Source organism: Paramormyrops kingsleyae, chromosome 12 (genome assembly GCF_048594095.1).
Source record: "Paramormyrops kingsleyae isolate MSU_618 chromosome 12, PKINGS_0.4, whole genome shotgun sequence".
In the NCBI taxonomy this organism is placed as follows: Eukaryota; Metazoa; Chordata; class Actinopteri; order Osteoglossiformes; family Mormyridae; genus Paramormyrops; species Paramormyrops kingsleyae.
In genome coordinates, this window is record NC_132808.1 from 29558288 (window position 1) to 29583295 (window position 25008).

General features: G+C 44.2%; 2 protein-coding genes across 5 annotated transcripts in view; both read left to right on the plus strand.

The window, feature by feature from the left end:
• LOC111847329 (neuronal acetylcholine receptor subunit non-alpha-3-like) lies at window positions 1-12778 on the plus strand. 3 transcript variants are annotated; one of them, XM_023818407.2, is made up of 7 exons: window positions 1-114; window positions 238-316; window positions 4993-5144; window positions 8581-8625; window positions 8996-9105; window positions 9782-10646; window positions 11172-12778. In XM_023818407.2, exons 2-7 carry the CDS (start codon window positions 265-267, stop codon window positions 11304-11306), a joined length of 1359 nt encoding a protein of 452 aa, XP_023674175.1. In that variant the 5' UTR covers window positions 1-114; window positions 238-264; the 3' UTR covers window positions 11307-12778. The 3 variants fall into 3 exon arrangements, with proteins under 3 accessions (XP_023674175.1, XP_023674177.1, XP_023674176.1); XM_023818409.2 differs by lacking the exons at window positions 1-114; window positions 238-316; window positions 4993-5144 and adding an exon at window positions 7909-7967; XM_023818408.2 differs by lacking the exons at window positions 1-114; window positions 238-316; window positions 4993-5144 and adding an exon at window positions 8010-8223.
• A 10880-nt stretch (window positions 12779-23658) lies between these two features.
• Window positions 23659-25008, plus strand: part of LOC111847328 (neuronal acetylcholine receptor subunit alpha-7-like) — a 36798-nt gene continuing 35448 nt past the window's right edge. For both annotated transcript variants that reach the window (XM_023818405.2, XM_023818406.2), the window contains exon 1: window positions 23659-23802. In XM_023818405.2, coding sequence (XP_023674173.1) covers window positions 23733-23802 — 70 coding nt within the window. In that variant the 5' untranslated portion in view covers window positions 23659-23732. The remainder of the gene's footprint in view (window positions 23803-25008) is intronic.

Here is a 25008-nt window from a genome sequence, read left to right on the forward strand (position 1 = left end):
TTCTGCCGGTGCCAGACAAACCATTCGCGTCTCAGCTTTCCGTCCTCAGCTTTCCTGACGTCCTGATCCTAGTGGGACCACTAAGACGCTCACATAACGCTCATCACGAAGCAGGTACCCCTATAAAACCGACGCCTTTACACTGATTAATAATGCAGTATTGCACTGCGTACGTGCTGCTGCTCCCCACGGCTGTAAGTGCAGCGTCTCCCTGCCGTTTATGTTTGTCCGCTATAGATCTGAGCAGGACGGCGGTACCGAGGCATGAAGCTGATGGTGTCCGTGCTCTGCGCGGTGTTCTCGCTCACCGTTGCGGGTAAGTTTGTGGGGTCAGACCGCCTTTTATGACTACTGCATCATTTTACGGTCTCCTTCTTTGCAGTATTGAACGCGTCGATTGTTAGCCCTTTCACTTTACGTTAGTTTCTTTCTAACGACAACGGTCACAATACACTACGCAAATGACATAGTGCACCATCATTAGACAGTCTAACTTGGACGATGGAGTTATGTAGTTACAGTTTTGAAGGCTTTCTATAGCATACACATCGTATTATTTGCTATTGTTTATTGCTTAAGACATGAATGTGCAAATTGGTGAAAAAACTAAAATAAAAGAACAAATGTTTTTATGGAATACGCATTTGAAAAATATGTTTTCAAAACGCAATATTATTTATGTTTTGCAGTTGAGTTTATTAGATGTATCTGGACTGTGGAATGGCACTTATGTCAGAAAGTTTATGAAATTGTTAAATAATCCCAGGTTTTCTGGTGGAATTGAATGATATTGATGTTTCTTTATCCAGCCTGCTGTTTCCTGTTAGAAATTTCATGGAGGAATTCTGCTTATTAAGCTCCTCATTAATTCCTACCCCTGGATCTCTGTGTGCAGCTGGGCGTTTGTATAGATTGGTTCTAGGTACTGTGGGTTTGTCCTACAATCTAATGTGAGGTTGTGTGTGTGTGTGTGTGTGTGTGTACATGTATGTGTGTTTGTGTGTGTGTGTGTCAGTGTGTCTGTGTGTCTGTCAGTGTGTCAGTGTGTCTGTAGCCTATAATGCCCTTTGCTTTAGAGGACTGGCTCCATGCTCAATGTGATCTTGCACTGAATAGAAATTGTGGAAAATGGACAGATTGACTGCATATATAACCAGTGGGTAACACCTTACTTGAAGGGGCACACTTATTACTCATATTATTATGTATTATTACATAACTCAGTTACTACTGAAATACAAACCATGAACAAATATAGTAGCTACTCACTTTAAAAAGATGCATCAAGATTCACTAATGATGAACAAACATGAGATCAGGACAGTATTTCTCATGTGTAATTCATTGGTGCTTCAGTAGTTCACAAAGGTTTACAGAAGTAGCAGCTATATTAACAAACATAGCAACTGCTTAAGATGTGTCACGATTCTTTAATGATGAATGAACATCACATTGGTATGCAACTAAGACTTAGTTTGCGGTTAATTAATATATAAGTAATAACATAATAGTATATTATTTGTGCCGCACCAAGTAACATGTAAGTAACCAATTGATGTTTTATGCTTCAGTCTGTAGGCCTCACTTTCGGAGTCGCTAACATATGTGTATTTATCGTCATCGTCGCAGATGCAGTAGGGAAGTCAGGACCGTATCATAAAGTTTTCAGGCATGCAAAGACCTCACAGACTTTCACTGCTACTGAATTAATGAAGTTTACAAATGTTCCTTGACTTTGATGTTCCACAGGGGATGGTGAGCTATTGATCTGCGTGGGATGTGGAGGGTGGACAAGATGACTGTGACTTCTCTAGAGTAGATCGTTTTAAACAGAGCTACACATCGCTTGTTTATTTGCTTAATGAAGGCTTGGGCGTTACTCTTGCCTCGTTTAAGATGTATAGTCCTCTTTAGGTTGTCAGGCAGTTTCACTAATGAGTGCTTGCTGCGATCGCCGTGCTTACTAAAAGAAGCCAAACGAGAGGATGATTAACTTAGCCCTCTGGCAACATCGTGTTTTTACTGCCCGCAAAAGGACACTTCCTGGGTGAGCAGATGGCAGGGGGCTCTGATGCACCCATCCCCCCCCCCGCCCCCCGCCCCGCCGCGGGCTCATCAGAATCGCGCCGGGCCGATCTGGGACGCTCCCGCCTGTCTGGTCAGTTTAAAGGTCTCTCCGTCCCTTTCCAGTCGCTGTTCAATGTAATTCAGCATCACCTCTAAGGTTCTCAGGTGGAGGAAACTCTTGACAGAGAACCGGAACTGTCCAAAGGGAACGTGAGCTCCGGAACCGGCCCAGTAATGTTGACTTACGGTATCATCCATCGACATTAAGCCTGCTGCGTGTAGCACTATGGCTAAAATTACTTCTGAATATATCTTGCACAAGAAATGTGCGTATAGCTTATCTTGCGTTTGTATATATTAACGATGCACAGCTTGACTAATGATATTTATAATCCAAGCCCTGTCACTATTTTTAACATCACAGCATTATTAATGGGTCCATAGAGCAGAATCACTAAGACTGTCCTGCTGTGTACCATACGAGGATTTCCAGTCAACAGTGTTTGACTTCTTTGTAGTTTGTTTGGCTAAATATTTCCTCTCTCTAAAAATACATGTAGTGGATGTATTTAAATATGCCCATCGGCTGCTTGTGTCCCTCACTGCCCCCTATGCAAGGTGAAATAATCATTTGTTGTAAATGTGTTTATAAGGTAAGGAAAACGTCTTTGAAACAAGCATAATCACAAGAGCAAAAGGAGTGTTCTATGCCTTTGATAATTTCTTTGAGGGAACCAAATCGGTAGGTAAGTTACTATATAGACATTAACGGAACTGGACAGATGTACTGGATGAGCTGTCATTTCCAATTGACAGGGTTCATCCCAATATGTTGGGGAATTTAACTTGTGTTATACAACTTTACAGAAAATAGTAGGAAACCTCATACTCTTCTTTCCATCTCAAAAGTAATATCAATTTAAGCTGTTTCTAGTGTTATGAATCGAATTAAAAAAATAAAAACTGGGAACACATTGAGGGAGCACAAATAATGCAGCAGCACACTCTTATTAATGTATTAATTAACCAGAAACCTAATGTAAGTTGTGTACTGATCCCATGTTCGTTCATCACTAATCAGTCATAACTGTCCATATATTTCATTCAGTTAATTTATTTGTTCAAGATTTGTCCTTGATTAGTAACTGAGTCACTACATTAAATGTGTCCTCTTAAGTAAAGTGTTACCAAATAACTAATAATTTGCACCTGTTTTCTGTGATTAATAGTGATTAATTGCACCTAATATTAAAACTTAAAATTCTAACCCACTTTGGTTAGGGATGCCTGATTCTCTCAGTGTCATGCTCAGCCCATTCAACCAGGCGGAGGCCTAGAGAACAAGAGAAAACAATAGGAATTGTGAAGGGCGCTAAACCTAAGGAAACACAGAGGAGAGAACGGGCTGGCTAGTGACACCTGCTGGCCAAATGGAGAAATGACAGACAAGGCAGGAACACGTCCTGACAAAAAAGCTAAAAAAAACCTAAGTTTGAGAGAGTGACAGATTTAAAAATTTGTATAATGGTTTAACCTAAACTAGTGATGTACAGAGTATTCCATTCCAACAAAAATACCATTTGCAAGCAAGTACAGACTGAAATTCAATGCTTTAAAAAAGGCAAGATGCACAGATCGCAATACGACTAGAGGGCATTGCCCACCTTAGTGACTGATGGCATGTCCCACATGCGCATATAATACCACAGACTCAACAGGCTGGAGACACTATTTAATCCCGACCACGTGATCGATCTTAAATCTAAAACATATTTGGCAAATGGCTATAAAAACAGAAGCCTGACAACCGCTGCAAATACACTCAACATGACAGATGTCTGCCATCAAAGAGGCAATAAGGCGATATGACTTTAAAATTAACGCTATACATTAACGTGATTAGTTTCCCGGCCCTAGCTGCTTGGTATGAAGCAGGAAGACTAGGCGTCTTTGCATGCCTAGGTCAGATCTTATGGTAGTAGCATGGGGCAATTCGCCAGAATTGTGTTTTTGGTATAAGTGCACTTAATGCACATTTGGGGGTGTATTAGAATGGGGGTAGCAGCCAAATAGGTCACTTAGGCTTCGCTGTCTACACATGCGTCCTTTGATTCCTTACCCGTGTCCCATTCATGGCTGACTGATGTCTGAAAAGGGCTCCCTGGCAGCGGGAGGGATGAAGGGCAGCGGGACTCGCAGCTGCACTGCAGTTGTGTCTCTTTATATTGATTTCCCCCCCATATACAAGAACGATATTTGAGGTTTTGCCGCGCTCAGCATTTATGGAGCAGTTGTTTAGCTTTGCAGCTAAAAGTCGGCAGTATCGCCGCACTGGGGGCTCTCCGCGAGCGCCTTCTTCCTGCTGGTCCAGCCGACGCTTAGCAGTGAACTGTGAATCAGGTAACAACAGTATCTGTTGCATGTGAGCCATTTTTTATGCGGCAACAAGCTGGGGGTCTCCAGCCTATCCCCAAAGGTACAGGTGCAAGGCAGGGAATAACCCACGATTGGGGGGGGGGGGGGTGTCATAGGATCAAAGAACCCAGAGGAAACCCCATGATAACACGGGGGTAACATGCAAACAAAGAGCCAAGGCAGAGACTCGAACCCTGGTCATAGAGGTGCGAGGCAACCGCACCACTCGCTGTGGTGCCCCTTAATGGCAGTGACCCTCATTAAACATATCTGCCAGAATTGACCAATGAGTCTTCTGTTTAAATGGTGTTAGGATGTGCTGCTGGTTTGGTACAGTCCTGAGTGCCCGTCATGACACACCGATTAATCTGCTGTCCTTCCCCCTGAGACAGGTCTGTTAGCACCACCCTGCCTTAATGGAGACTGACACATTGTTTAATTATTCACCACTTTGAGTCTGGGGCTCGTTCCTAGGTGGGTCAGTCACTCAATCTGTCCTCTCCTGTCCAGGTCAAGGAGAGTTCGCCTCTCTGGCCGAGATGGAGGACACACTGCTGAGGGATTTGTTCCACGACTACCAGAAGTGGGTGAGACCCATCCAGCACGCCAACGACACCATCACGGTGCGCTTCGGCCTGAAAATCTCCCAGCTGGTGGACGTGGTAAGAGCATTTGGGTTAATGACACGTGACTAAAGGGAAAATGAGCTGCCAGGAAGCATTTATGACATGCTATAGTAGTATTTTCCAATCCGGTCCTCGGGGTTCTGCATACAGTCCATTTTTTTGCTCCGCCGTGACCTGGAAGGGAGCAAAAATGCGGACTGTCTGGCAGGGAGCTGGAAGGGAGCAAAAATGCGGACTGTCTGGCAGGGAGCTGGAAGGGAGCAAAAATGCGGACTGTCTGGCAGGGAGCTGGAAGGGAGCAAAAATGCGGACTGTCTGGCAGGGAGCTGGGAGGGAGCAAAAATGCGGACTGTCTGGCAGGGAGCCGGGAGGGAGCAAAAACTTGGACTGTCCCCGAGGATCAGATTGGGAAACACGGCACTGCAGGGCTGGCTTTGCATCTTGGTCACAGTAAATGAATGAAGGAGCTTTACTATTAAACCCAGCTGATCCAATATACATTAAAATCTCTTTCAAAGATATGCACTCCATCAAACCTGGGATGCATTACTGTCTGATGGCAGTTATTCCATTCAATTACGGGCTGCTATCTTCTCTACTAAGCAGTGAATCGATTGTTTTTCAAAATATAGCTACAATTTTGCAGAATTCCTTACGGAAAGATAAAACGAGACGAGCTTAAACGGCATTAATCTTTACGGGAAGAGTTTATATAGATTCTGCCTTTGATTCGCCACTATAAATGGTTGCCCGGGAGATAAAGAGAGGGGGTTTACATGCATTAATTATCAGGTGCTTTGTGTCGTTAAGCCATATTGTTGGAGATGAAGGAGCGATCTGAATCTGCCAGGGAGGGGGGGGGGGGGGGGGGTCACGTTTCTGTTAACTCCCTAACTGCACATGCACTGAGTCACACGCACATACAGATTTCTCAGCATCATGCAGTTTTAGGAAACCTTGACAAGACCGGTCAGTTTGTCACTGCTCTTGCATGTGTTTGTATACATTCCCTGATGGAATCTTCCTTTCACCATGACCTGAAAATGCTTGCGTCTTCTGGATTCCTGAACTTGCATCCAGTTGAGCGATACCTTCAGGAATATGAGTCTTGAAATTTTTGGACCGGGGTCTCCAACTCCGGTCCTGGAGAGCTACTATCCAGTAGGTTTTCTGTCCCACTTGGCTTCTGATGAGCCACACCTGCTCCTGGTATTTACCTGAGAACAGCTGTGGCTCTTCAGAAGCCAGGTAGGATTGAAAACCGACTGAATAGTAGCTCTCCAGGACCGGAGTTGGAGACCCCTGCTTTAGACGTTGATGGCTTTAGTCAAGGTTGTTTCTGATGTAGCACTATTGCAGATGGGGTTCATAAAACTGGCACCAGTTATGGTGAAATTAGAAATATTCAGCCAAGTCATTTAAATTAAACCCCGTGGTTCAATCATCGTGACAAAGCTTGCGCATTCCCAACAGGCCCAATCGCTATGGTGACCAGAAGAGATCCATGTCAAGGGTAATTACCTGCAACTTAAGGCCTTGACCTCACATCCTAACTAATGGCAAATCCTTGTAAATTTGGCCATGACCATGTGTGACTGACACACTAGTCTTCCATGTGATTGAGGGGAGGCAGGAAAGCTGTTGGAGCACCTCCGACCTGTAGGGGGCACCGCATTCCTACTCTTAAGTGTGTTTTTTTTTAGTTTCACTAGCTATTGACGCAGCTCTCGAACCACATGGTATTTACAGGCAAAAACCTAAGGGCTGAAGTGCATTCTATCACACATCTGTGAGGGGAGTCTGTTCTTCGGAAGCCTTATGGACTGAATTCTTAGCATGGTGTCCAGCGAGGACGCTGCAGCACTTAAAACACAGCTTACAGCAGAAAGGGGTCAATTCAGGGTTTGGCTCCAGCCCAGAGAGCTTTCATCCAGCCAGTCCGTCGAGCAGAAACCATTGTGCTTGAACAGGCATAATGGTGAAAAGAATTTCCACTCCTGCACCGGGGTAAACATTAGAGGTTCTCGCAGCTTTTATCTACATCTCACCCATTTACCTTTCAATTTATTGCCACCAGTAGAAGGTAAAGAGTCTAACATCGGTGCAATTTCCTGAATCAGATTATTATAACATTAGCCCCTATTAGGGGCAGGATAACGAATCAGCGGCTCTGCTGTGATGTCACTCAGACTCTGGTATTTCATTGCCAGCGAGTCTAATCAACATCTGCTTAATGGACTTTGCTTGAATTTTGTAAAGCTGGATTTTTTTTGTATTATATTATTCTAGGAGTGTTGTATTGTGGCCTTATCGGAGATCCTGAATACTTAACCATCTCCATTGTTGGATACATAAAGCAACTATGAATTGATACACACATATACACATGCACAGTGTGATAGAAAGACTAGGCTTTTTCAGGTGGCAGGCTGGAGGCGGGTAAAGGGACTGTTCAGACTCAGAAAAAGCAGAGTCATTCATGACACCTTTTTTCACCTTGAGCTTGAGAGCCGATACCAAACCGATGGGGACATTTAGGAAATGTCTTTGGACGAAACCCAACAGCAAGCCCTCCGCTGTGTTTCTGTAGGGATCCCAGAACCTTCCCATGCTACAAAACATGGAAAGCAACCAATGAAAATTAGCTAATGGAACAGACGCTGGTATTTTCTAATTTGTTTGTGTGTTTGCTTATGGAACTGCAGTAACTTCAAACGGTAGGGATATACTGGCCTCTACTGGTCACATTTATAAATTGCACGTAAAGCAGATACGAGTCAGATTAAATGTGTCGGTTTTCTTTCGGGAAGCGCCGCGTCTGACTGGGCAGCATCGATACCTCACGTCTCGGTTTTGGGGGTCTGAATGCCGTCCTCGCGCTCTGTGTGTGTGTGTGTGTAGTTTGAATGCTCACTGTCTGTGTTGTACAGTGTTTATTATCATGCAGCAGTCGCTTCGTGAAAGAATGTTATGTGATGCAAGAGATTTTAAAATAAGGATTTCATTGTGTAAAGTAAGATTAACACTGTTTAAAGTGCAGGTTCACAGCTAAACATAACCAAATAAATAAAATAAAGGAACTAATCCATGTGATAGAAGGAGTTTGTCTGACACGGTACTGCACTATTTGTTGTAAGGACGTGCCGTCGTCGCGCTCTGAACGTGAATGTGAATGGGCCTCAGTAATGCGCGCATTCAGAATGAAAGATAAGGAATACACTCTTCATTATTTCTTTTTTTTCCGGGTGGAGGGGGGGGGGCACCATTGAGTGTGTTTGGTCTCTGATGGACTCGCATCCTATTCTTAGTGCTCTCTGCCTAAACGGCCCTTATCCCTGTCAGCATCTGCTCCAGCGCATTTCACACTCAGAATTCAGAGGGGCTTCTGGTTTATGATGGTTATTGGTTACTGGTTACCAGTACAGCTTCAACACTTTCTCAGCTACGCACCGCTCTGTCTGTTGGCCTGTAGGATGAAAAGAACCAGCTGATGACCACCAACGTCTGGCTCTGGCAGGTAACCTTTTCCTGCCCCTGCGGACGGGCAGCGATCCTTCATTACCAGTCACCCATCCCACACTGAGGTGTCTGCATTAATCACGTACTCAGCATTAGCATTTAAAATATTAGTATTTAAAATACTTTGTCTGCATTAAACACAATGTCCTAATTGCTTTCAGATGGACAGGTTTTTGTGTGAAATCTGTTACATTTGGAGTAATTGAGAAATGTCTGTGTTTGGTTACATTAAATCTACCATCAGGGCAGAGATTGAGAAGGTTACGCTTTGGTAGGGGGCTTGTTTTTGGAGATCGTCAGCGAGTACCGAGTCGCTGGCGGAGGGCCAGTCATGCTGATCTTGTGGCTAAGTTGGGCTGTGACTGCAGGAATGGACGGATCTTAAGCTACGCTGGAGCCCGGACGACTACGGTGGCATCACCTCCATCAGGGTCCCCTCGGAGACCATCTGGCTGCCCGATGTCGTCTTGTACGAGAAGTAAGTTTGCTCTTTCCGCTGAGGATTCTCCAGCGTACTGAACATTTACACACAAGATTTCGATGATTTTACTGCACATCATACTGTGGAATCCAGAATTTATGTTTTTTTCCTGATATCAACATCAATATCGACTAAAATACCCAACATATCTCACTGTATACTGTGTTAATGTATTTCTATATATTGTAATGCTCGCATTAAAGCAGGGGTGTCAAACTCCAGTCCTGGGGGGCCGGAGCCCTGTGTGTCTTAGTTCTTTCCTATTCTACCGCAAATGATTTGGCTCAAGAGCTGTGCTGTAATTAGCACAAGGGGTTGGATCAGGTGTGTTAAATGAGGGTGAACCATAAACTGTGCAGGGATCCGGCCCCCCAGGACTGGAGTTTGACACCCCGGCATTAAAGGAAGCACCTCCCTACGTTTCAGCAGATTCTAATCTTTCTTATGAATTTATAATGATATGAAAAGCCTAATAGTATTCTAGATGAGGAAATGCTCACTGAATTATACAAAATCTCCGCTGACTGTTGATATATTCCGATTCCAGCCACAGTAAACACAGTAAAATTTCCCCACGAAAGCAGTGTTTTCCTTTCATTTAGCAGAAGGTTTTCTTTGTTTATCTTGAACTCTTTCTCCTCTCTATCTGGTCTTTTTCTGCGAACACCCACAGTGCTGATGGGCGTTTCGAGGGATCCCTGATGACCAAAGCCATCGTGAAGTACAACGGCTCAGTCACATGGACGCCACCGGCCAGCTACAAGTCCGCCTGCACCATGGATGTCACCTTCTTCCCGTTTGACCGCCAGAATTGCTCCATGAAGTTCGGGTCTTGGACCTATGATGGCAATATGGTGGACCTGGTTCTGGTGGATGACCACGTGGACCAGAAGGACTTCTTCGATAATGGGGAGTGGGAGATCCTCAACGCCACTGGAATGAGGGGCAGTCGACAAGATGGGCAGTATTCATACCCTTTCGTCACATACTCCTTCATCCTCAAGAGGCTGCCATTGTTCTACACGCTCTTCCTCATCATCCCATGCTTGGGTCTGTCCTTCCTCACCGTTCTGGTCTTCTACCTGCCTTCCGACGAAGGCGAGAAACTCTCTCTCTCCACCTCCGTCTTGGTGTCCCTCACCGTCTTCCTACTAGTCATCGAGGAGATCATCCCCACCTCTTCCAAGGTCATCCCGCTCATCGGCGAGTACCTCCTCTTCATCATGATCTTCGTCACGCTCTCCATCATCGTCACTGTCTTCGTCATCAACGTCCACCACCGGTCGTCCGCCACGTACCACCCCATGGCCCCGTGGGTGAAGAGCCTCTTCTTACAGCGGCTGCCCAAGCTGCTGTGCATGCGGGGCCACACCGACCGGTACCACCAGCCCGAGATGGAGATGGGCAGCCCGGGTCCCCAGAAGACCTCTGCTGGGAGGGAGGACGAGAACCAGGCCTGGGTGGACATTCTGGAGAGGGCCTGCAGCTCTGTGCGCTACATCTCCTGTCACATTAAGAAGGAGCACTTCATTAGGGAGGTGAGCCACACCTCGATGCCTCTAAGAGACTGAGGTAGCGCCATGCTAGCTGTTAGCATAAACCCCCTGAAATGTAAGCAGCATTTTACTCAGTTCTGCTTATTTTGACATGAATATCATTATTATTTACATTAAATACAAACTCTGTAGGGGCGGCATGGTGGTGCAGTGGTTGGACTTGGGTTCGAGTCTCAGCCATGACCGTGTATGTGTGGAGTTTGCCTGTTCTCTCCTTGTCGTCGTGGGGTTTCCTCTGGGTATTCTGGTCCCCCCCCCCGACAGTCCAAAAACATGCTGAGGTTAATTGGAGTTACCAAATTTCCTATAGGTGTCTGCATGCCCTGTGATGGGCTGGTGGACCATCCGGGGTTGTTCCCTACCTTGTTCCCTACCTTGTTCCCTACCAGGTACTGGACCCGCTATGACCCTGAATAGGGTGAGCAGTGGCAGAAAATGTACAGATGGACAAAATCCGCATCTGTGAACTTCAATGTTTGTGTGTATTTCGGTCGTCTTGTGTTGCAGGTGGTTCAGGACTGGAAGTTCGTAGCCCAGGTGCTTGACCGCATCTTCCTGTGGGCCTTCCTCGCGGCCTCCGTGTTGGGCACCATCCTCATCTTCACGCCCGCCCTGCAGATGTACCTGAGCAGCCCACCTTGACCGACTCATACACGCCACGCCCAGCAACATCTCGACGGCATGATCGTAGCCACCGTCACCAGACAAGGACTACGTGCGGCGTAGACCTGCAGCAAAGGGCACGCCCTTTAAGTAGCCAATCAGCTTCCACTCAGCTCAGTTTCTGAATTAAGCACAAATTATTGACAGTCTGTTGCAGACCATATAGAAATGAGTAGCATTGTTTCTGTTGTGATTATGTATTGATTGCAGTACTGCTCACGGGAACAGCATATGGAAAGCAGTTCTTATTGATTATGGTAATATATGCTTTAATGTTTGACTTTGAGTCACACTGACCACTGATCTCCATCCTCCATATTACAGTAGATGTGTAGATATACAGAACTGTAAGCATAGGAAATAGAGAAGTTTCTTATTGCTGTCATCTAAATGCACAATATGCAAATTTATCCCTGTGATGAACTGCTATTTCCACTGCTTCCTGGGACAGGTTCAGGGTCTCTTTGACGTACTGGACACGTGGCTGGTAGATGGATGGTCAATTTGTAAAACCTAAAAAAAACTTTACATGTGGATATTTAATTTAGTAGGATGCAGTTAAAATATGGCTGGGTTTTCCTGTTTGAAAAGGATGGATATGCTTCAGATTTAACTTCACTGGGTAATTGTTCACAGATCATGCCTGGTTCATGAGACCTTTGTTTTATTTTACCACCTGACACTAGGTGGCAGCAGTGGCTAGATAAAGACTCCGTGGGCGGCTTGTCAGCAGCCTGCCTGACTGGGAGACCACATGGAAATTGCAGAGAGACCATAGATTGGTAATGGCGGTGTTAGACCCACCACTGTAATAATAATAATTATCATCCATCTTCCAGTCAATTATTCTGGTCAGATTCATGGGTTAATAATAATTGATAGCAGGCAACTTAAAAAACAAAATGGGGTTCAAACAGCTGTCTGACATTGTCTGTTCTGCTGAAGCTTCATCTGTCTGTCTCTCAGTTTTATATGTTTGTTCGTTTATCCGTTTTACAGTCTCCTGTGATTTACTGCTAACTCCTGCAGGTTAAACCCTGGGTGACGTCATAATGGCGACAGGGTTGGTGTTTGGGGCAGAGAAGGACGCCCAGTAAGTGATTCTCCTGATCGTCCGCTGAGCAGCCGGGCTGAATTCGGTGGGATGGCTTTGCTCTTGGTACATTACTGGCCATCCTTTTGTAGTCAGTACTGGCTTCAGTTTCCTGTGATATCAGCCCAGTGACCTTCTGTCTTCCAAGCCCTGGACTCACCTTGGCACCATGTCCTACTTCCTCACAGTTAAGGCCAAACTGGAGCAACTGCATGCAAAGCTGCTCCTCTTTACTCCTGCTTTTGTGCATCTGATGCAAACTGTGATCCCTTTTGTAGAGACGCCGGCCTTTTTCCACCCCTGGAAATAGCATTTTGGTTGCTGTTTGTAGAATAAACTATTGGAATTATTCAGTGTTGGTTGAAACGTTATTATCTATCGGTAGCTTAAAGTACGGATCAGATAAACTTTTCAAATCTCTCAAAATTTCAGGTGGTCTCTTGACCAGGGGCGTAGCTAGGAATTCTAAATCCACAGCAAATGTCTCCTTGGGCCCCCCAATAACCCAGGTCCCCAATGTTTTTGGGGCCCCAATAAAGTGAATCTGCCAGGGTATCCAGAAACCCTCCCATGCTCCTGCTGTACATCAGTTCCTAACCAATGGAACCACACTGGTTTAGCGTTTCCCTCCTCACTCGCACGATGTCGTGTTTGACACTTCAGAAGTACGTGACAGTCACCTTCTTTACTCTGTTTCCGTTGGACAGACCAGTGCGGCCGCAAAATTGTTGGGGAAGCGGCAGGAGATTACCCCCAGATTAGGGGGGAAAGGCGACGAGCGCAGAAGGGATTGTGGGACGCGTCCGTGCTGATTGGCAGACAGGGGAGGCAGACTGACATGTGACTGAGGGACCTCCGTGGGGCGTGGAGTCTTACTGTCTGGAGAGTCAGACACAAAAATGTTTGCTTTTTCCATGAAGAATGGACCCCCCTTGAGAGATGGGCTGTCTATACTCCTGGGCAATATGAGAAAACAACAGAGAAAGAAATTAATGTGTCGGCTCAGAACTGGCGTTTTGTATGTGTCAGTACAAACTCTGACAATAAACTCACGTCTCACGGAGCGCTGGAGATCTTCGCTTTGTTGCTGTTCGTCGGTCGCGTTAAAACGAGCCGTCACCGATGTTTAAGGTCTGTCACCAGTCAGCCGAGTCGAGAAGCCCAGGGCCGTGCAGAGAGAGAAGGTGCTTGAAGAAAGAGGGCGGCTAATGTAATCAATCAGCAGGGCTTAAATCTTACAAGGACCCTCTTTGATTCCTATAAAAGCACTTGTCAGAAATAGAAATGCAGAGTCAAACTATGTAGTTTGGATTAAAAATAGCTTGTAATTCAACTTAACAAGCAATCACGCATTTAAGGATGAGAGTGTTTGTGAATAATTATCTCTTCATTTTACTTTGATAAATAATGTGTTATTGAGGTACATTAACATCCTTTAGATTTACTTCCATACCGGTGACTTCAGGAAGCATAACCGCCATGAGTGATTAAGCAGCGGCCTTAAATGCTGAGGCCGGCTGCAGTAACTCATCCACACATTCACAAAGCAAGCAGGCCGACTTCGGGATTTGCCGCACGCTGACAAGCGCACACACTACTCCTGCTTGTATTCCACCAAATGAAAAACAAAAACCTCCATAAGACTGGGATTGTATTTGCCTGCGCGGGATTGCGTACCATTAGCTAAACCCACACCCCCCATCCCCCCCCCCCCCCCGCCTGCTTCACTGACCTTTCCATGAGTAGTCGAGTTTGGATGACTGTCGTGACCTTTCACAATTCCTACCCGTATAAATAAAAATAGGACACATCCTCATTGCTGACAGACACATACATCCTTACCTGAGACATGATTGTGAAATTGTTTGAATTTCCTGGCATGAGGGAGGTGTGACCCCCCTCTTGCACACCCTTACTGCTCTGTGTTCCCTTTTGAAATAAAACTTCGATCATGAAACCCTTGTAGTTTTTGAATATGAATGGAGCATTGACATGTTACAACTAATTAAACTCGAACATCTCTTTGAACCTCTTAACATACTCAAAACTTACATTCACGTGTAATAATTATTAAAATGACTATCAAAGCAACAAAGCAAGCCATACAAAACTGGGGGCTGGTATGTGGATCAGTTGGTTTGGCTGCAGTTCCTATAATTAGAAGGTTGCAGGTTCAAATCCCAGCAGTAGCAGAAGGATTTCACTGTTGGGCCCATTGTTCCAGGGACCGGCTGATCTTGCTTTATCACTAGTACGTTGGCTTGAATAAAAGCATAAGCCAAATAAACATACATATGAAATTGTTTTAAGGTGATAAATAATGTGATTAGTTCTTCTAGAGACTTTCTTTGCAAACACAGATCTCACATTATCATTAGATGATGCCATTTACAGCTCATCATAACACAGAACCCCACACGTGAACGTGTATCGGATTTTAATGGGCCGTTGTTCCTCAGTAGGCATCTCGACCTTTTGTTCGGGTAATAGTCCTGAAAAGCTCAAAGGCAAGTTTGTCATTGGGAGATTCAGTGTCCTTTACGTCCACCTCTCTTTACAGAGATTCAGTGTCCTTTACGTCTACCTCTCTTTACAGAGATTCAGTGTTCTATGCGTCTACCTCTCTTTACAGAGATTCAGTATCCTTTACGTCTACCTCTCTTTACAGAGATTCAGTGCTCTTTACGTCTACCTCTCTTTACAGAGATTCAGTGCTCTTTACGTCTACCTCTTTACAGAGATTCAGTGCTCTTTACGTTTACCTCTCTTTACAGAGATTCAGTGCTCTTTACGTCTACCTCTATTTACAGAGATTCAGTGCTCTTTACGTCTACCTCTCTTTACAGAGATTCAGTGCTCTTTACGTCTACCTCTCTTTACAGAGATTCAGTGCTCTTTACGTCTACCTCTTTACAGAGATTCAGTGCTCTTTACGTCTACCTCTTTACAGAGATTCAGTGCTCTTTACGTCTACCTCTCTTTACAGAGATTCAGTATCCTTTACGTCTACCTCTCTTTACAGAGATTCAGTGTTCTATGCGTCTACCTCTCTTTACAGAGATTCAGTGCTCTTTACGTCTACCTCTTTACAGAGATTCAGTGCTCTTTACGTCTACCTCTATTTACAGAGATTCAGTGTCCTTTACGTCCACCTCTCTTTACAGAGATTCAGTGCTCTTTACGTCTACCTCTTTACAGAGATTCAGTGCTCTTTACGTCTACCTCTCTTTACAGAGATTCAGTATCCTTTACGTCTACCTCTCTTTACAGAGATTCAGTGTTCTATGCGTCTACCTCTCTTTACAGAGATTCAGTGCTCTTTACGTCTACCTCTTTACAGAGATTCAGTGTTCTATGCGTCTACCTCTCTTTACAGAGATTCAGTATCCTTTACGTCTACCTCTCTTTACAGAGCTTCAGTGTCCTTTACGTCCACCTCTCTTTACAGAGATTCAGTGCTCTTTACGTCTACCTCTCTTTACAGAGATTCAGTGTTCTATGCGTCTACCTCTCTTTACAGAGATTCAGTGCTCTTTACGTCCACCTCTCTTTACAGAGCTTCAGTGTCCTTTACGTCTACCTCTCTTTACAGAGATTCAGTGCTCTTTACGTCTACCTCTCTTTACAGAGATTCAGTGCTCTTTACGTTTACGTTTACCTCTCTTTACAGAGATTCAGTGCTCTTTACGTCTACCTCTCTTTACAGAGATTCAGTGCTCTTTACGTTTACGTTTACCTCTCTTTACAGAGATTCAGTGCTCTTTACGTTTACGTTTACCTCTCTTTACAGAGATTCAGTGTCCTTTACGTTTACCTCTCTTTACAGAGATTCAGTGCTCTTTACGTTTACCTCTCTTTAGAGAGATTCAGTGTCCTTTACGTTTACCTCTCTTTACAGAGATTCTGGGCGCCCATCCCAGATCAATCCAATTACGTCCCAAATATTTTAAGGCCCGATGCCTCGGGCATCTGCTTAGGATGCCTCCTGGACGCCTCCCTGGTGAGGTATTCCGGGCATGTCCCACTGGGAGGAGGCCCCGGGGAAGACCCAGGACACGCTGGAGGGACTATGTCGGAGCTGGATGAATTGGCCGGGGAGAGGGAAGTCTGGGTTTCCCTGCTGAGACTGCTGCCCCCGTGACCCGACCTCGGATAAGCGGGAGAAAATGGATGGATGGATGGATGGATATTTTAAGGCCCCCGTCACTCAGAGGCTGCCCGAATCCTCCCCCCTCCCCCTTCACAGCACCCCTCCCTGTTTAATCCACACTCCCACCGCCCTGAGTAAAGGAGTCTCTGCTCTCAAAGCGTCACCTTCTGTCTGCTACCCGTTTGGGTTTTTCTTTCCTCCTGCCAAGACAACAATGGCGTGAAAATGAGGCATGCATGCATCCTTCTGCCTTTTCGCAGAAATGCTGGCGCAAAGCTGCCGGTTTCACCCATGGCCAGGCAAATTCCCTCAACACTGCGCTTGTTCATCGGTACATTGTGCTTCTGATAAGAAGCTGCTGACATAGATACGGACGACGCCGGGCGGTCCCGGCTCTCGTTACGGCTGTCTGGGTCTCCAGTGACGGGCAGACGTACGCCTGCTTTAACACACGTCACTTTTATTCATTTGCATTGTTTATGGATCTTTCCTATTGATCCATGCAACTTCTCTTGTACGTAGTAAAATTTACATGCCAATAATAACCATTATATTCATCAGCCGGACAGATTAATCTCACTTTCTTGGGGCATTTAAGGACAAACAAAGAATAACACACCACTCTACCATAAGGGTTCAGTATATACCATCCAAGCAATCTCGAATTGCTCACCCTCACTGGGGTCGTGAACAGGTGGGGGGGGGGGGGGGGCGGAGCCTGTCCCAGGCAGTGGAGGTCACCCTATATGCAGTGCTAGGCCATAGCAGGACTGAAGCACATGCACACCAGAGACAAACCCTGAGTGAACCCCAACGCTGATGCTATGAGGCGACAATGCAAAACTCCAGAGGCTTGATTCCCTGCTCACTATATAGATTAAAGCGAGAAAGCTGTGACACAACGGTACCTCAGTGCTTTCCTGTCCCAAAACCCTACTGGGGGAGACGTACAGGTCACACTCCAGGCTCTGTTACTATGTACATGTTTGTACTGAAATTCTGTAAGAATGCTGCAATTTTTTTTGGCTTCATGACAAAAGTCCCTTGACAAGCGATGTTGACCATATCTGCACAAACCCTCCTCACAGACATTTTGTTATTATTAACAGTCATAATTGTGGCTGGCTAATTCAGTTTTGTTGTTTCCATTTTTTGTATTAATTGCAATTGTAGTGACCGGCTCCCAAAGGGATACTAAACACAAATGTTTGGTGTTTTATGTTATTGCAAAGGTGTTTTCAATTTTTAAAAAATCACGAAGTGAGGCTGCCTTTCAATGAACTTTTCAAATCAGTGCAGCCCTTTTAAAACTATAATTTGGGTTTCAGTTGATTACTACTTTAAATTAATGTTTTACTTTAAACTACTGGGTATTTCTAATGTGATATATATTTTCATAAAATATTTTTGAATATATTTGCAAAATTTCTCCTGAATTAAGGAAGTGTCCCAAGACTTTCTGTGAACACAGTCCTGAGCTTTATCACATTATTTGTCACTGGGATGGAAGGTACTGACTTACAGTGGGTGGATAAAATAACAGAAACAGCACATGAGAAAGAACTTTACCTCTGAAGGAAGTAAATCACAAACACAGCCAGAAAGATGAGACATATTAGGCTAAATGTAAATGAGCAGCATGTGTCAGATACTGTATAAAAGAAGTCTGACTACAGAACTTTGATACATGAGTTTTCAAAGCAATACAAGGCACCAAGCACTGCTGTATGTCCTGCACTGCACTGCTGTATGTCCTGCACTGCACTGCTGTATGTCCTCCACTGCACTGCTGTATGTCCTCCACTGCACTGCTGTATGTCCTCCACTGCAGAAGAATCCCAGCTCCATCATACCTCAAAGAAGTGGAGGCTTTTCATCTAGAAGAATGGTCCATTTTGCCATTATCCGATTATGTCTTTTATGGCAGTGTTCCAGAAAGGACAGAACCTGTTCTGAGGACAGAGCGTGACCCTGATATTAGGTGGTTCATTTACTTCACCTACCCTCTGCATGTCTGAATCTTCAAATACCACACAAGGTTATATGGATGCAGCTCTTACTTGTTTACTTCCTCTTTGTATCGACCAATGATAAATTCATTCAAGGCTAAACCTCCCAAAGAGCAAAGTTACCTAAGGAACATTTTGTGACCAGAGTCACTGGCTTTGTGGTGTAACTTATTTAACTGCGCTGATAGGTTTTGGAAATCACACACAGACACGGTCAGACCTGCAGCGGCATTTACTGAAATACAGAGTCACTTCACTACAACCACAATGCTGATGGAGGAATAACATGCATGAATATAACTGGAGAAGATGCATGTGTCACACTCCTCCACAACACACATGTTGCAGGTATCTGTTGTGTTAAGTGGAGAAATGAAGATCAAGTGTACAAGATGCAATAAAACAAAAAATCAACTTTGTTTGTACAAATTCAGCATGATTGGACCAACACAACAGTCTCAAGGTTGTAATATCGATAGCCACCTGCCCACTCCGATTACATTCACAAACCGTAAAAATTATATAAAAATCCATTCCCTGCACCGGACGTAAAAAAATGAACGGGTTTCCTTTGATTAGATTAGCAAAGACAAATAAATATATGAGTGAATAGTCTACCGTCCCCTCGGTTGGTCAAACGACAAAGTGATTTCGGAGCACACATGCGGAGACTGACGTGCACGCGGATACTCAGCCTGACGAGCACGCGGAGACTCAGCCTGACAAGCACGCAGATAACACCGTCAGACGTGGTCTCAGCCGGGAGGCCCTGTCTTCTCCATATGACCTTCACCGGCCCAGAAACCCATCTTGGGGTGTCGTGGCCGCATGGTACTGCGCTGACTGCTAATGTAGCCAAGCGGAAACCGGAGAACAATTCAGTACCCCTTTGTAACACTGTCCCAGGACTGAAAATGAAGATGCGAGTTTTACCAGTACGTACTTCTCAAGGTAGGACATCTGTGATATACATGGAGGTGGCCATAAGTGTTACATCAAAATATGTATGAATACATACAAATATAATTATAGAATTTTCAAATAGGCAGGCCTACCATCAGATACTAAGTTCTATCAGAGTAACACTAGTAAATACTGTAGTACTTCTTATTTTGACCCTCTAAATGGCTGTGGAAGCTTTCTGTTTGTATTAAACCCATGGCTACAGTTTTCTTAGCATAAAATGTATTTTCCAACCCATCATGAAATCCGTACTACGGCAACAGCAATTCCGCCTGCTACTTTCAGAAAAAAGGTCAAAGTCGAATAAAGGTTAAGACATATAATGCAAACTAGCAACTAATTCATCCTGATAGCTTTCCTAGTTTTAAATTTCAGGTGAGTCATCTGCAAAAGTTCCTCATCAGCTCAAGGGATTGTTAATATCAGTCAAAAAAAAAAAACTTAACTATACAAAAATCCTGATTTAAAAAAAACACACAAACAGAATCTCTAGCACAGGATTTGTACCTATATTTATTTATACTATCATACTACAAATACCTAGTGCATAAACACCTGTTGATGAAGTTAGAAAATCGCTTTTCATTATCCTTCATTTCCGTTTATAAAATTGAAGTCAGTTTTAAATAAAAATTAATTGCAGCAACTCCTTTTCAAAGGACTGGATGGTTTTTTTTCCCGGAATGTATTTTTGAAATTATGGGAGAACACAAAAAGAAGCCAAAAAATAAATCACAAATGGCATCATTTTCTACAAACTCTTAAACCCGTCTGTCAAATAGTCTGTGACCCAAATTCTTATACAGTGGAACCTCGGATTACGAGTAACGCGGTTTACGAGTGTTCCGCAAGACGAGCAAAGATTTTTAATAAATTTTGACTTGGAAACCGAGTCCTGGTTTACGAGCGCCAAGTATCATCAAAAATCATATGGCACACATGCGCTCCTTGTTTTTCTTGTTTTTACGTGCGCTCAGCTTCAAAACAGGAAGCGCATGCATGTGCTTCTTGTTTTGACGCCGAATGCACGTCATCACAACTGAACCAATGGTTATTCACTTTCTCATGCTGTGGAATTGTGGGTAATCGTCTCCCATGCTCGGTCTCAGTCGGCATGCCTCACTCGTATAGTCAAAATTTAGTAGAAAAGCACCACCTGAATAAGGGCGTAGCAGTGCGAGCGATGAATCTGTTTAACGACAATGCAATGTGCACATTTTTGCAAAATCGAAAAGGAGGCAAAAGATGCTGTCATTGGATGGGTTCCTAGTTAAAGTCGCACAGAAAAAGATTTCAGTGAGCCAACAGATACTGTAGCAGTGATTCCGTTAATTATAGTGAAAGTCGTCCTACAAAATAACCCTCCTCTTCTCCTCTCTCGTCTCCCTCACACCATCCACGATTCTTTTCAAAGGTAAAGCACTGGTTAATTTGTTTTATGTATTTTTACTTTATATTTTGTATTAATAATTTTTATATGAATATTTTTGAGTTGTGGAACGGATCATATGAGTTTCCATTATTTCTAATGGGAAAATTTGCTTTGATATACGAGTGCTTTGGATTACAAGCATGTTTCCGGAACGAATTATGCTCGTAAACCAAGGTACCACTGTATTTTAACTTCAGGCAGAAAACCCTGATGCATATATGTGTACATACCATGCAAGATCAATTTTTTTTTATAAAATCTGGCAGAAGATATGGACAGGTCTCATTTTTTGCTTGTAAGAATGGTTTATGCAGCTTGAGTGTCATTCTGTTTGACTTAAATGGGGGGCTCCTATATATTTTTACATTTCAGTTCTTGGTTATTCAGATTCCTGTTCTGCGGCAAGCTTCTTACACGCCGTTGTATACAGTAATGCATCAGGAGTTCACATGTGATAAGGCTGGTCCAGGAAAAAAAAGGTAATTGTGACAACCAATAGAAAACCCTACAGAATCTGCGATAGATTGTTGTGGGTGGACCTGTCAACCATTAGGAGCAAGTTAGTGCCTTCTAAGACTGACCCAAAGCCAAAGTCTTTTGTCGTCAACTTCAGATGTATGACGCATGGAGTTGTACACTGATGCGAAATATTATTCTTGCTGTTCTTAGCGCAAATGAGAAAGTAATAAATAGCATATAAATACTGAGACATATAAAAAACAAACAAGACACTTAAGATGTGGGCATTACGGCATAAACGAGAATATACTGCTAACCACCTAATCAGTGGGGAAAGATTGTACAAACTGGCATGGAATCAGAATATGTAATAAATAAATAAATAAGGGTGTAAATACCAAGAAGAAGATCGTACTTGTGGTCTTGGTAAGACCGGTCTTGCTAACTTGCCTCCCAAAAACAAACTTAGGATGCAATGAATCATGGGACTGGTCTTGTTTGGTGAGGATGCAACTAACGTATCCTTGATATTTTATTTGGGGCGGGGCAAGACCGACATCAGTCTATAGTTCTGTCCTTTCAAGAGACCAAGGCTTCGGGAGGGGCCAGACTGTCCTGGCTTTGAGGCTGCAGAACCTCCTATCAGATGCTGAGGAGCAAAAAGCCTGTGTGAGGGTGTTCATCGTGCCAGTGGCTCCCGCTGCAGTGGCCACTGCAGACGTGCAGCAGGGAAGGCGGCGTAGGTAACCCACACTGAATGCAGGACAGTAGCTGCCCTCTTGTTGATATCTCCTGGCAGAATCACACGGGTGGGACCCCTACCCGCGTCTCCCAGCAAACCGTGTTTTGGGTGTCATTTCTTTCACAAAAGATGTTGGGGAAGCAGCAGTATTCATGAGAGAAGCCCCCACATAGTAGAGTGTATGAAAAGCAGAGAGCCCCTTGGATCAGTGCTGTGTCAGTGGATGGCTTGCTCTCGGAACATTATGGACAATGCTACGAACTGCATTCTGTCCCTTCCATCCACTGGCGTGACGGTTACTATGACGATGTGAACACTGATAGCTTATGCTCTGGTTTTTGCCTTCAGCCTCATCTGCTCATGGTCTGTCTAAGTTCTCTTCAGCTTGAAGTTGGAGCAAAGAGGTTGTGAACTGCATATATTTCAAAGGGTGGACTGTTGCAGCTAATATTCAACACTTATAGTGGATGATGGTTATTAGGCTGCTTTTCTCTTTGCCCTCTAATCATATATGTACCATACAATCGACATTGAAGATTAAGGAATCATTTTAAATGTATAACATTACCTGAACTGGGCTGGAGGCTGTTACAGAGTTCATTAAACATTTAATCTCTATTTATAGCAATATTTGAAAACAAGGGTATAGTGGATTCTTGTATCTGTTATAGCTCTGCTGAAAGTGTCACTGATGGTTGCGCTGACGTGATGTCTTGCTTCATCTAGTTTGTTCTGGTGGGTTTATGTACAGCCAGGGTTCGAATTACGGAGTGAATTTCGGGAGAGCCCTATTTTCCGATGTGCACCACGACCTCACAAGTCACGTGGATGCGCATACATATGCGTGCGCGGCAGAACACGCAGCCAGAACTGGCAGATGTGCTCAAAATGTCCCCCACCCCATATATGTTATAATTACGTCTTGGTCCCCGCAGTTTTGACTCCCTGGCACAGCCTTGTTACGCATAACACAAAAGTGGACATTCTTAGAGCTCCCCTATAGGTCTTGGGGGATTCTTTCAGAGGGATTCACGTGCGTTACGGGGGAAGCCGAGGGCCCCAGTAATTCGAACCATGAGTACGGCGCAATTCCCATAAAATACACGACATGATCCGCCACGTTTAAAGCATTTAAATAATGACTGACTCTCCAAAGTACATTGAATCTGAAACCGCTTTAGGAATGCACAGTGAAGGTGTCATCGTTTTGGGGGCTCGTATGTAATGTCAGCCGCGTTGCGAAGCAAGGTACGCGGAGCGCAGAGTGTGGAGGACAGGTAAGGCAATCAAATACACAGCACGTAATTGATTTGACATGCAATTATGCATTTTTAATGTTTAGATAGTCTGGACTTTACCTGTTCAGTTCTTTGCAGTGATGCATAGTTTTCCGATGTGAAACCCAAGATGTGACCCTGTGACTTTGGCTGCGCGCGCTCCCCCCACCTCTCTCTCTCCCTTTCTCTCCCTCAGTTAATCGCATCCTTTCTCAGACTCCGGATAATCGCGTCCTTTCTCAGACTCCGGATAGACACAGGGGCGCAACAATCTCCCAGAATGCCGGCTCGCAAGTTTCTGGAATTTGTTTGTCTTGGGATGTTTCTCTGCTCCGCTTTTCTTTTTAGAGGTGAGACACTGAATAATAATAATAATAATAATAATAATAATAATACATAAAGTTGTTTTGTCTTCGCATGCTTTCGGTCTATTGTAGTTACAGTTGAGATGCAGTACCTGCAGTTAATTTTACCGGTATTATCATCATTGATTCACTGCATTAACAGCAAACGGGTTCTCTGAGATTATTTTTTTAAACGCCTGTGTGAATATGTGATGTATATGAGCAAAGCTGTACGTTTATGACCTATATGTATATTTTCGCATTTTTTGCAACATTCCTTTAACGTATTATGGGTACAGTTCTTCACATAAAATCGATAACTGTAAACTATATATAAAGGACACTATTTTCTTCATTTTATTGCACTTGTTTGAACTCGTCCATCAGTAGTTTAAGGACGTAAATATATCGTTTTCCCGACAGCTGGCGGTGGGTGGAAGAGAAAACTTATTTTTTTACGACTGTTCCTGTGCCAACTTATACATTTCCACACGTATAAATGTTTCCCCTTATTACCGCATTATAGGAGACGGACGTGACGGCGCTCATTCCTGTATGCCGTACGGCATGAAAGAAGCACCGAGCACTGGTTTAATTTAATGTTTTATTTTTATTGGTGGTGGTGCGGGGGGGGGGGATCCTCCAGGTGTGAGGTTAATTTGAGATGTATTTTAGAAATACAGGGAAACCATGCAAGAATCTAATCCCGGGAGTATCGGACGTGATGGAGCGTCATTCCAGCGGTGCGCTTCCTGTGACTGAGTGTCACGCATCCTCGTGCTCATGAGCTGCGATATTGTTATTCATCCAGCACCACCGGGAGACAGATCACTATGCTGTAACCGATTTCCTTCAGCGTTGGGTTTTATTTGGCTTCCTGTTCTCTACAGGTGAATGTACAAACTACTGTACAGTATGTACAAATTCCTACAAAATACATAGCAAAATGACTTGCGTCTTGTTGTGTGTTCGTGACAATCAGCGCCTTATACAAAAGTATGCGTCATTAAACCATTTTGGATTCCATATTTGCCATCCTAGCTTCTTATCATTGTGGTTGGACTGGAGCATATTTTAGGCAGCATAGCCCTTAAGGCAGGTCCATCACAGGTCACGAACAGCAGACAGTTTAATCAGCCTTTCTGCATTACTTCGGACTGCAGCAGTAAGCTGGCGTACCTGGAGGAAACTCCACAAACAGGTGGGACTCGA

Bases quoted from the DNA above. Each gene is read 5' to 3' on its own strand.
- LOC111847329 (XM_023818407.2), top strand. From the start codon at position 265: ATGAAGCTGATGGTGTCCGTGCTCTGCGCGGTGTTCTCGCTCACCGTT. The intron at 5,145-8,580 runs GTAAGAGCATTT...GTTGGCCTGTAG, and splicing joins TCTCCCAGCTGGTGGACGTG to GATGAAAAGAACCAGCTGAT. The intron at 8,626-8,995 runs GTAACCTTTTCC...CTGTGACTGCAG, and splicing joins CCAACGTCTGGCTCTGGCAG to GAATGGACGGATCTTAAGCT.